Raw genomic sequence first — 13,068 nt, 5'->3', positions numbered from 1 at the left:
ATTATTTATTTAAATTTTATTGATCAATAAAATGTGGTGAAAAAGGCAGACTTGTTGCTATTGCATTCTGTTCCAGTCAATCTTTAGGACTTGCGATAATTGGCGATTTAATGTTTTTTAATTAGATAACAGGATGAATATTGAGGTACACAACTGCACAAGTAGCAATGTCATGTTCTATGAATAAATGAATATGACTTGAAATATATACTGATAAAATAAATGTTTAAATCACATTCCATATGTGCAGGCAACTGCTATCAGGCATGTGGTTTATTGTCTTATTTGTCATTCCAAATATTACAAGATACATCATGATGATTACACTTGGAATTCAGCATACTGGTTTCCAGGAGAAACCATGGGGAGTTTGCCTTGATGGGGTATATTATTAGTAATGGGACTGGTAGTCAGCATAACCAACAATCCCTTCCTCCCCCCCCTAAGGTCCTGGTTTACCAATAAGGATGAAAGATTAATCTCAGTAATGCATATATATATATATATATATATATATATATATATATATATATATATATATATATATATATATATATATATATATATATATATATATATATATATATATATATATATATATATATATGTATATATATTATATATCAAATAAGGAATAACACAAATTAATCATGTTTTTTTATTGTGAATGGCGTATTACAACTGATGATAGGTTATGTGCTAGTACCCTAGATAATAATAGCTTTTTCCATAAAAAGTTATAACAGTGAGGGTGGTTCTAGAAAAACTCTGACACATTGAATTATTGATATACAACAATATATATTAACAACATCTGCATTACTGGGATATACATTCTTTTTTTATGGGTGAAAATGGTATGGTAATGGTAACTCCGCTTGCCCTAATGGGATACGCTGGCGAAGCACCAGTGAAGGGTGATAGATGAGAATGAAAACAGGCCAGTAAGCCCATCATGATAAATTCATCAGGAATTAAACATGATAGTTTCCAGGGGGAACTGCGAGGAGGTCGACCTGGTTGGGTATATTGCTAGCAATGGGATTCTCAGTCTCCATTACTAACAATCCCTTTCATATATTATTAATCTCAGTAATATGACAGGAATAAAGAGCTATTAAATGTTATCATAGACCATGCACTGGTGTATGTGCATAGTCTTTAGGATAATATATTCATAGGCTACGGTAACCACTTACCACCTCAGTGGTATAAAAAAAAGAAATTACCAGAGGGAGACTTTGTACAAAAGTCGTTTGCTTGGGCACCTCTGTCCCAATCGTGTTTTTACCATGTAGCAGCTGTGTTTTAGTTTGAAGTGTGGGATATGGCAGTGAAGTTACAGAGGAATAACACCTGAGTCCTCAGGAATGGCAACACATGGAGGGTATCATGGACAAAACAGTATACTCTGTTATGTCCATGGTACTGCTCATGTCTATAGACGAGAGCTACCACTTTCCATCAAGTGGACCGTCAGCTTGTTTGCCATTCTAAATTGCATAAAAAAAGTTATCATTAATTGTCATTTCAATAAAGTGGAAATGTTCTGCTGGATAATTCATTAAATTTATTAAACTGTGTGAAAATTTAAATCAAACCTAGGGGTACTCACTGACCAAAATGTGTTATATAAAATGTACGGTAGAAATAAGCAATAAAATTGGTACTTGACAACTTATTTATTTATATACATCTAAAGAATTCTCATAGCACAAGTAATAATTAAACCGAGATCACTTTACTTTTCTTCGACCTCCTTGAATTTGCCACGGTAGAAGGGAATATTAGCTACGAACACCTTCCAATCCGTGAAGTATAGGAGAGTGACGAAAGCAGCGCCTCCGAAACCAACAGCTGTTGATGCGAATGATGCCGCAATTTCAACATGTTTCCTGCCCAGACGACCCAACATTTTGTATTTCTGTTTAATTTCTTGCCGAGGTTAGACTTCAAAACTCGATTTTTAATTAAGTAACTATTACGTAAAAAGACGTATATGTCTTTTTAGGAAAGGGTATTTTGACTGACAGACGAGCTGTATGAGTGACAGTTGACAGTCGCCTCCAACAGTGTTACCAACTGTAACTGGAGACTTATTAGATAAACTAGAAAATCTATTTTTAAAAAAAAAAAACATTCGATATGTTTTTAACTTTACTTGTCTCTTCTATAGAATAACGAACTGATTAATTTATACAAATATTAAGAAAACTGTTTTGTTTAATACTCATAATAATTTTGGTTTTTGTAGGTGTATTGTTCAATTAGTTAAGTACACAGGGTACATAGTACGGTTTTAATGAGTACGTTATGTATTAAGTTCGTGGCTTTTCAGACTGTGTTTTTGTAAAAACATGGATTAGTCGAATTCAAAAATTTCATAAGAAGTATGTTAGTCATGACAACTTTTTTCAATAGATAGCTAATGGGGAATCGTCCTCGTTATCATTAACTTAAAATCGTCTAATCGCAATTCTCTAAGCCTACTTCTTAAAATATTTTATTTTTGATAGTTTTATGAAATTAATTTTTTTTATGGACCATAATAAACTAATTTTTAAAATAATTTTGACTCAAATAAAGAATAGATTTCGTTATGATATGAAAATGAAACATTACTTTTAGAGATAGGTATAGAATGGCATCACAAAATCGATCCCAATTAAACTCTTTATTGGTATTCACTTACGGAGTACAGGAAAAACCAGTGAAGTAATAGCTGAGAATAAAATAAGGCTCGTTCTTCGTGATGGTTTTTAATTTTTCAGAAATTAAATACAATATTTCTTAGTAGAAATCATTCTAGTAAGAAATATTGTAAACTCTACCGCGAGTTTTATATTCCTTGTTCTACCAAGAGGTTTTCAGCTTATGCCTTTCTTAAAGCTTAGATGGCGTTACTATTTAATGTTCGTCTATAAAAAATACGTAGAATATGGAATTTTTTACCAATTGCTTTAAATCTTAGCCATTTTAAGATACTTTTATTTTAATGTCCATGAAAGATAACAGGCATCCTTGTTCTTAGAATTTATTCGATCTCGTGATTGGTTAAGCACATGCTACATATTAGCTTTTTATAATAAAAAATAGATCACTTTTAAATGATGTATGCACACCTGCAATGCCGTTGGTGTTGTGGGTGATCATGGGCGGCGGTAATCACTTACCATCAGGTGAGCCCCCTGTGTTGTAGAAAAAAAATCAAGATGAAACATACATAAGTTTTATTTTAGTCTTTTAAGAATTTAACTGGTAAAACCACATTCAATTTGGTTCAGTAGTTTTTGCGTGACGCCTAAACAAACGCAGACAAAATTAAAAAAAAATATATTCTGGCATCTATTTTATTATTATGACAAAATAATTCATATTAATTTATTTTAAGTCTCCCATGTACAAATATCGTTTAGATTTTTTTTTATACAACTTAGAATGGCAAACAAGCTGACGGCTCACCTGACGGAAAGTGGAACCGTCGCCTATAGATATGAGCAGTACCATGGACATAACAGAGTATATTGTTTCGCCCGTGATACCCCCCATGTGTTGCCATTCCTGAGGACTCAGGTGTTATTTCTCTGTATCCAGTAAATTCACGCCATATCCCACCCTTCCAACTGAAACACAGCTATGCAAACACAACTGCTTCACGATTAAAACACGAACAATTATATTATATTAGTTAGATTAAATTACTGTTGTTCTCCATTTCTTTTCCAAGGGTCAATTTGATTTATGCTATTAACTGCCTATTAGTATACCTGAATATGGTGTTTGACCGTGTATGGTACATAATGAACATATGTAGAATATGAATAGTACCATTTATTGGGCGGTAAATGTTGTACTTATTAGTTTTAGGTTTGGTTTTAGATGCTTTTCAATGATCCAAATTATCGTAGTGTGACTGATTGCGATAAAAGTCAGTGGGGTCGTTTCTGAGTCACTATTTCTTTAAAATTACAATTCTAATTTGATATCACATCGAAATATTCTTTATAAGAATCAATGTGAATTAATTTTCTATCGATATATAGCAAAATTATTGTAATTTTAGTTTATGATAGTTAATAAAAAATTAATTTGCGAAATTATGAAATTAAAATATAAGTTAAGAAAAAGGTTTAGAGAAATGGTGCCTCAGAATCGGCCCCAATAATGAAATAATCTGTAACTATGAATAAATGACGTTTTCTTCAGATATTCTCTCTCTAATCTGTACATGTTTTATAGTTTTAATTTTTTCTACGTGAATTCTAAAACAAAAACAATTTATATCGATATCAATATTAATTTTCTGTACTTTTGAGGCAATTGTTTCATAGTTTTTTGAAATTAATTATTACTCGGTAAAATTATGCTGAAAAATTTGTGAGCGAGTGATTTAAGTGTCATTTAACGAACTAAACAAAACGAGATATTTCAGAATTTTAAATAATATATCTTGTGTTAGAAAACGAATGAAATTTATTATGTGGATTTTTTAGCGAGGGATTTCTTTTGTCACATTGCACGTATAATGTTCGATCGTTCACCGGGCTGGTTGATAGATTCCGGAGCGGTTCGGAGTCACCGGAAGATCACTCGATAAACTCAAACTTTCCTGCGGGCGAAAGGGTGGGACCGATCGGGTCCGTGGCGGAATGTGGGACTCGGCCGCGTTTCTCGGCGCTCTCACGCCCAAGTTTTACGTAGCTCTGACGGGCACGTCGTCGCTCATCTCCGGTCTCATTCTCATATTCGAGTGGTGGTACTTCCGCAAGTATGGTACGTCGTTCATTGAGCAGGTCTCGTTAACACACCTGGGCCCGTGGCTCGGCGGCGGCGGCACCGGGGCCGAGTCCGAGGGCGGCGGTGGCGGCGGCGTGGGCGCCACGAGCGGCCCCGCTGAATACAAGGTGTGGCGCAACCCGATGTCGCTGCTGCGCGGCGCCGAGTATGGCCGACTGTGGGGTGCGGCGCGGCGCGCGCCGCTCACATACTATGACATGAACCTGTCTGCGCAGGATCACCAGGCGTGGTTCAGCTGTGGGGCCGAGGTCCGTACTTAACAAAAAACCTATTGATTCTCTTTCACTTCCACTGTCAAGATATCAGATGCTATATATAATGAAGCTTGTACATGTTTATGTTACAGTTTTTATATGGGCATTTCTCTACAAACTGAAAACTCGTCCATATAATATTGTCCTAACTCTTTTGTTGAAAATTAATAAATGTATATATGTAGGAAGCTGAAATAAATAGACATAATTAAAAGCAGAATTAAATAATTCTGTACAAAGAACATCAGCAATATTCTCTTATTTTGTAAGTAATAGGCAGTTTAATGTAAATGTGTGATAGAGAACTGTTGTACGATATGGAAAATGAATTCTTATTAATTATAATCAGTTGTAACTTTCTTTTTTACTTAAAAGTATTTAAAAGGTAATTGCTAACTGAAACAAATTGGGATTACATTTTCTTAATGCAGTTACACAATTGCTCAAAAATATTTAATTTAGCAAATAAAATGAGACAAAATAATAAATTATTGATTGCAATTGTAACTTTAGGTTGTCAGTCTTTATAATTTAGAAAATTATCTCGAGGGCTGTTCCTCTGTGTCATAAAATGCTCTGTGCTATAGAAGACTGTTATTTTTGTGCAAAAACTATCATAGTATAAATCAATCAAAATTTTATTTAATAAGAAGTGGTAATATTCATATTTAACAACAGTTCTATAAAATTATATCAATTTAATTACTTAAATACTGTAAAATCAAGTTACCAGAGGAATATTATAGTAAGTGACCCAGGCATGAATTAAATGTGTCACTCATTCAATTTGCTTGCTAATGAACTTCATATCATTCATTTTGTATTGCATTTCATATATAATATCCATAGTGAATAGTTTACTTTCCTTGCAGTTTTCAAATAATTTCAAGGAAGTGTGTAAAAATTGTCTTGACAATATTTAAATGTTGGGGGGAAAAGGATTGTTAGCAATGGAGTTTGACAGCCCCATTGCTAGCAATATGCCCTATTAGGTCGACCTCCACGTGGTTCCCCCTGGAAACCATCGTGAACAATTCTTGTTGAATTCGTCACGATGGGCTAATTGACCTGCTTCATCCTCACCTATCATTCTTCACTGGTGCCCCGCCGGTGTATACCGATAGCGCGGGTGGGGTTACCATTCCATTATCACCCATTAAAAAAAAATATTTAAATGTCAATTTTTAGAATTGTAAAATATTTAAAATTATCACTGTGTTTTATGGATATAGTGTCTTATGTTCTAGTTTTGCTTTCATATGTTTAAATTCACTTCCTATTGCTTACTATTATTATTGAAATAGGGACTTTTTTTTAGGCAGGAAAGCCTGTGACCTTTTCATTTTTAGCTGTGTGCTGTGTGTACTTACTAAATATACCAATTATTATTCCGCTCATGTTTCTGTCATATAGCAGCTGCATTTCCATGGTTGTGTTCATAGTGTAGGTATAAATGTGTTGTTGTCTATTATAACTAGATTGCATTGTACAAGGTTACAAGTCATTATTAAAGTTTCTGTAATAGTTATAGATATATTGTAGATGAGGTATCACCAAAATATTAAAATTGTAGAGTGAGTATCATTATTATTGTTGTGAGTTGACAGTGGTTTTAAAGCCATGAAACTTAAGAAATAATTACTTATTAGTTACTTTTTTGAAGCAACAACACAATGAAATGAATGATTATGTGTTGTACCACTGTCTATGTATACGTAGATTCAAAATATTGATATTGACTGTTGTTGTAAAGGACTTAGCTATTTTGAAATGTAAATAGTTCATATTTTATGAAAAACATGTGCAATGAAACAAGTACTTATGTTTAGATATTTTATATTGCTCTAATTTAAAATAAAATCTTTTTGACAAGTGAAGAATGTAAACTTTAGTACATTAATTTATATTTGGAAGGGTTATGCTGAGATAAACAGCATCTGAAACAAACACTTATTTAAAGAATACCCTTATACATTATGAAGAAATATGCCTACATGTATAATAATATTACAATTGTATATACCCTACTAACTTTACTTATTATGACAATTTTTAGTGTATTTATATTATGTAGTTTATTTATATATATATATATATATATATATATATATATATATATATATATATATATATATATATATATATATTCATTATATGTATATGTATTTATTTATTTTAATATATGTTTATAATATATGGATATAATAAGTTTTACTTTATGTTTCCTCAATTCATGAATGCACCACCTAATAATTTTTCTGTTTGCCCAATGTTTGATTGGTAGAGAACACCATCCGGTGTTAAGTCCAGCAAATGTACATATTTTGTGCATTAAAGTTTAAATAAATTATTTAAGTTGTCATGTGGTCTTGGCATAGAATAGGACATATCTTCTTTCCTGTGGGTGTTGTAAGAAGTGATTAAGGGAACCTAATGGTTGAGGGATGGGCATCAGTGTCCTTAGAACATTACTAAAGCCTAACTGCGGTTCTCAATCCATTTGCCAAGTGTGGCAACTACTGGGACAATTCCCGCTTTTGAAGAGGCCTATTTTCAGCAGTGGACAGTAGATAGCTGATATAGTGATAATTAATTTTTATTTTAAAAGAATGAGAAAACATCTGGCCAAATAATCTTGTGGATCAGCCTCAAACATTTCCAAACAGTCGCGAGAAATCGTGAGCCGTATTCGTTTTTGTTCAACTAAAAGCAATCTGGGTACCCACCGCGCAAAAACCTTAGAAAATCCAAGTTCATTGACTGTGGTGTTTTGTGTTCGTTTATACGATATGCCAATAGTTTCTGCAATCTCCCTGATGGTCAATCTCCGATCTGCCAATATCAGATCACAGATTTTCCCGCCGGAGCGAGGGTATTGAAGATGTCAATACTTTATCGTCCGCGTTTAAATTCTGCAACCCACTTTTTCACAGTTGTATACGACGGAGCAGATTCCCCCAATGTTGTTGACATATCTTCGTGAATCTCTTTTGGAGTTAGTTTTTTTTTTAAACAGGTATTTGATGACCGTACGTTGGTCAATTTTCCCCATTCTTTAAAAACGCTATACTTAGGCTCACAAAATTCAGTCTAATTTAAAAACAGATAATGCTATTGCGATAGAATTTTACAATGTGACAACCAGAGAGTGAGCAAATCGAATGAGGTCAGTTAAATTAAAATTGTATTTATGTGTTAGGCTGCGAATATTTCGATCTACCCTCGTAATTTTGAGTACTATTTATCTTTGTAATATATTATTATTTTCAATGTTAGTTCGTACCTATACATAAATAGTGGGAACCATGGTAGGAACGAATCTCTATGATTTTGGCGAACGACAATAATTACTTTTAAGTGTTCATCAAAATTGGTTTAAGCATAGAAATTTGGCTCCACTATTATTTGAACGAATAAATTAATTTTATTTAATAGTAATTAATAGTATTTATTTTATTCTTTATTTATTAATTTAAATTTATTAAAAATGTCGTACTTAAACAAATTATTCTATATATATATATATATATATATATATATATATATATATATATATATATATATATATATATTTCTTATTATTGATTGGGGACGGTAACACAGTTTTGTCTTTAACGCGGGCCTGAGTGTCACCAAATAATCAAAACGTGCATGGAGCAATGATTTTCCATTTGTAGATAAATGCTCGTATAGTAAAATGAATACTCTAATTTGGACATGAATGAATTTAAGTCAGAGAATTTACAGGGTACAGAGGAATAACATCTTAGTCCTCATGAATGGCAACGCATGGGTGGGTATCATGGGTGAAACAGTATACTCTGTTATGTCCATGGTACTGCTCATGTTTATAGGCGACGGTAACCATTTTCTATCAGGTGGGCCGACAGTTCGCTTACCATTTTAAGTTGCATAAAAAAAAAAACACGCACATAAAATATTTCCTATTATCTCGATCCGCGGCTGCGGTTTCCCGCTCTTCTACTTTGCGATTGGGGTCGGCCCCAGGGTACGGAATGACGGGCGTGGTGCGCAGGGCCCGGCCGAGGAGGCGATGGCGCGCGCGTGGCGCGAGCGCGAGCCGGCTGCGCGCGTGGCGGCGGCGCGCGCGGCGCTGCGCCACTCGCCGGACTGCGCCGCTGCGCTGCTGCTGCTGGCCGAGGAGGACGCGCCCACCGTGGCCGAGGCCGAGCGCGTGCTGCGCCGCGCGTGGCGCGCCGCCGAGGCGGCGTGGCGCGCCAGCTGCGCGGCGGGCGGGGGCGCGGGCTCGGCGGCGGCGCGGCGCGACGCCGCCGTGCTGGCGCACGTGAAGCGGCGCGCCGCCATGTGCGCGCGCCGCCTGGGCCGCCTGCGAGACGCCGCGCGCCTGTTCCGCGAGCTGGCGCGCGACGCGCCGCCCGCGCTGCACGCGCTCGCGCTGCACGAGAACCTCATCGAGGTGCTGCTCGAGCAGCGCGCCTACGCAGACGTGCAGGTGCGGCCGCGGCATTAATCGTTCGGCACTATTATTCGCAATTTCAGTACCGAACCGCTAATATCAAAGGTTCTGGAGCTTCTAGTAGTAATAGTAGAGGGCAATCTTAAGAGTGTTGGCGGTTACATACCAGTAGTAGCGGAAATAAACAAAATAATTCTAGCCAAATAGCCGTGTTGTCTTGATATAGAATAGGCCACTTTTTCTCGTGGATGTTTGAAGAGGCGACTAAGGAAATTTAATGGTAGAGGGATGAGCAGCAGTGTCCCTCCTAAAAAATCATCGAAACCTAATTGCGGTTACCGATTCGCCTGATAAGCATGGCAACTACTGGCAAAACCCCCCTTAAGGGGGAGGCCTATTTTCAGCAGTGGATAGAGCTAATGGCTGATATCGAATAACCTAATTCAACTAAAATACAATCGTACAAAGACGGACAAACACATTCGTGATCGATGAACGCTAGAAGGTGTGTACAGTTTAACATAAATATGCTGTCCGGATTTGATAGTACGCTAGCGACTTTGTACATAAAAAAAACTCATTCCTTTGAGTGCGTCCACAAACGATGAACTTGGCTCCGACGCGATGTTGTTCGTCGATCGAGCAAACAATAGTTCAGTTATTAGAGAAAAGACGAATGTATGCCTTTTAAAAATTGTGGCTTGCTAGTCGTGCGAGTGTAGCGTACATGTCAGTGGCGGGGCGCGTGCGCAGGCGGTGCTGGCGCGCTACGAGGACGCGTGCGCGCCGCGCTCGGCGACGCTGTGCTACTCGGCCGCGCTGCTGCGCGCGCGCGCCGCCGCCGCCGCGCCCGCCGCCGCGCGCGCCGCCGCCGACCTCGCCGCGCTCGAGGCCATCCGGCGCGCGATCGAGTATAACCCGCACGTGCCGGAGTACCTGCTGGAGCTGCGGCCGCTCACGCTGCCGCCGGAGCATTTGCTGAAGCGCGGCGACAGCGAGGCCGTCGCGTACTCGTTTTTCCACCTGCGCCATTGGAGGCATGCTGACGGTGCGCTGCGCTTACTCGCCGTCGCCTGGCAGGTATCCTCCTCTTTACCGTCATGAAGAATTTCTGTGATAGTCTCGTAGCATCCTGCGATTCGAACTACTATCAGTACTGCCTGTTAATTTTAGTTGAGTTCTTCTCAGTGGATTCACACGTATATTCATCGATGGATTATAGGATACCTCGAGTGTTTCATAGATATTTGCGGCCGGAGCACAGTGACGATTTTCGAATACGGATTTTAATTCGTCTAAATGGTCCGGTAGTTTTAAATTTAGAATATTATAGATTCGGATTAGTCTATGTGAATTCTATATGGTACTCGGCTAGATGCATCTTTCGCAGCGAGTAGCGTTCGTCCCGGAATTTACTTTTCGCTTTGCTCCTGCCGATTCAATGTATCGTTCGTTACCTTTAATTTCCGGGCTCTACCGAACCCATCCGAACTACTAAAGTTTTGCATAGCGTGGAAGGTTGAGTGTGGCCGTGCGCAGGCGGCGGAGCGCGCGCGGCGGGCGTCTGGCGCGGGCGCGGAGGGTGCGGGGGGTGCGGGGGGCGGTGCGGGCGGCGCGTGCGGCGCGTGCGCGGACCGCGAGCTGCTGCCGCCGCACCACGCGGGCCGCTGCACGCGCCGCGCGCCCGCGCTGCTGCCGCTGTGCGCGGCGCTGTGCGCGGCGGCGGCGCTGCTGGCGCTGCTGGCGCACCGCTGGCCGGCGCAGGCCGCCGCCGCCGCGCGCGCCGCCGCCGCCGGCCTCGACCCGCGCCGCCTGCACGCGCTGCTCGCCGCCGTGTAGCCGCGCCACCGACGATCTCCGTTGTATCTCTCCACTTTGCAATGTAAACGTTTAATATATTCCACTTCGCAATAAATGATATTCGAGCTATGATCTTGATATTTTAATCGATTCCCTCGCCCCCTGTCTGTTCGAGACCGCAGTCGAAGATTCGTATGGGTAAGTAGAAAGGTAAATTAGTATTTTTAAATTAGGACAAGTATTAAATAATAACGATACAAACCACAAGTTTCATTTTTAGCATTTTTATACCTGTCGTTACCTTTAAGGATCCAATTCGATTGAAAAGCAATTTACAGGTACATAATCAAACTTGATTATGACACTATTTACTTCAGTAAGAGTTAGTATCATGATACACATGCCAACGTTTTTCAATTCTACTCGTATTTTGATTAACTTGAACAAAAATCTATTATTGTATTAAAACGGCGACGTCGCGCTACGTTAATTTGCTGATTTTTTGTGGATAATTTTAAATGCTACAAACATGTAGTACATTATTTTATGTAATTGTTTTCGCATCGGAAGCCAATAATGATTTATAAGCAACTTTTTGATATTCTGATTGATACATTATTACAATTTCGTGGAGTTCTCAATTTTTTTTTTCAAATAAAATAAACCCAACATGGCTTATATTTTATCGTTGATGATGTAACTTTCTATAGGTGAAAGAAATTTTTACAATTAGATAGTTAAGTTTTTGAATTTGTTCATTACAAAAAATAAAAGAGAAATCAGGACACGCACTCGATGAATAATAAAAATCGGTAAAAAAACTTTTAAGTTAAACGGTTTTATTTTATGTGCACTGAAAACTACAAAATAAATAAATAGTTACTTACCTATCAACCTACGTAGGTGATCTCGGTCATTAATATCTCTGATGGTAGTGGTTGTCATAACATGAACCATGTCAGCGGCCGAAAGGCAGTTCATGAGAGAACACTAACACCAGGGTTTGCTTGGTAGGTAAACTAAGCAGCCCACACTATAACAAGTAAGTATTTTGACCTTCTAGTTCAGAAATATTTTAGTACTAGGCAGAATAGCTTTTAGGCATATTAGACTAAAATAAAAACGTGGGGCCCATTAACTATTTCTGTATTACTTTCTACTATACTAAGTGTGGATTGCATCGACTTATTATAATCGTCATCATCATCATCCTAGCGGTTTATACCGGTCGCATCCGAAACCTCATAGCTCCGGAGTCCAGGGTCCGCTGAATCGACTTACTATAATCGTAACTGGAGGTTTTGACCATCAATAACCAGCCGTTACGGCTTCACCAGCGAACGCCGAGCTCATGATCTACCAAAGTATAAGATATGCTCTGCTATAGGTATGATTTCAGAGGGGCCCCACTAGTGGGGCACTAGAGAGATGATAGGCGAGTATGAAAGCAGGCCAGTTAGTTAGTCTATCGTGAAGAATTCCACGAGACTTAACCACGATACTTTCCAGAAGGAACCACGTAGAAGTCGATCTGATAGGATACATTGCTGGCAATGTGGTTGCTAGTCCCATAACTAACAATTCCTTTCCCCCCAAGAGAGATAGAGCTGTACGTTGTTGTAGATACATTTTCCAGTCGCATCCATAAGTCGTGGCTGACAGACGAGTTCTTTAGTACGTTTGCAGGTTAACGCGATATGCGTTATGAAACGTACGTTAAAACATGCAAATGAAATTGATAAATCAGCCATTCGTGATGATTTCACCTGATGTTAATCA

The 13,068-nt window shown here is 38.4% G+C and overlaps 2 protein-coding genes across 2 annotated transcripts; one reads left to right on the top strand and one right to left on the bottom strand.

Moving 5' to 3' along the window:
• Positions 1-1,663: 1,663 nt before the first annotated feature.
• On the bottom strand, positions 1,664-2,049 carry LOC113513495 (uncharacterized). Its single transcript, XM_026897487.3, has one exon. The coding sequence runs from the start codon at positions 1,913-1,915 to the stop codon at positions 1,742-1,744; it is 174 nt and encodes a 57-aa protein (XP_026753288.1). The 5' UTR covers positions 1,916-2,049; the 3' UTR covers positions 1,664-1,741.
• Positions 2,050-4,202: 2,153 nt separating this feature from the next.
• Positions 4,203-11,421, top strand: LOC113513492 (protein ST7 homolog). Its single transcript, XM_052897573.1, has 4 exons — positions 4,203-5,045; positions 9,088-9,525; positions 10,243-10,569; positions 11,029-11,421. The coding sequence occupies exons 1-4, from the start codon at positions 4,650-4,652 to the stop codon at positions 11,326-11,328; spliced, it is 1,461 nt and encodes a 486-aa protein (XP_052753533.1). The 5' UTR covers positions 4,203-4,649; the 3' UTR covers positions 11,329-11,421.
• Positions 11,422-13,068: the final 1,647 nt, after the last annotated feature.

This window comes from Galleria mellonella, unplaced genomic scaffold (genome assembly GCF_026898425.1).
Source record: "Galleria mellonella isolate WM207_F2 unplaced genomic scaffold, CSIRO_AGI_GalMel_v1 utg37, whole genome shotgun sequence".
NCBI lineage: Eukaryota > Metazoa > Arthropoda > Insecta > Lepidoptera > Pyralidae > Galleria > Galleria mellonella.
This window is presented reverse-complemented; position numbering and strand designations above follow the sequence as displayed.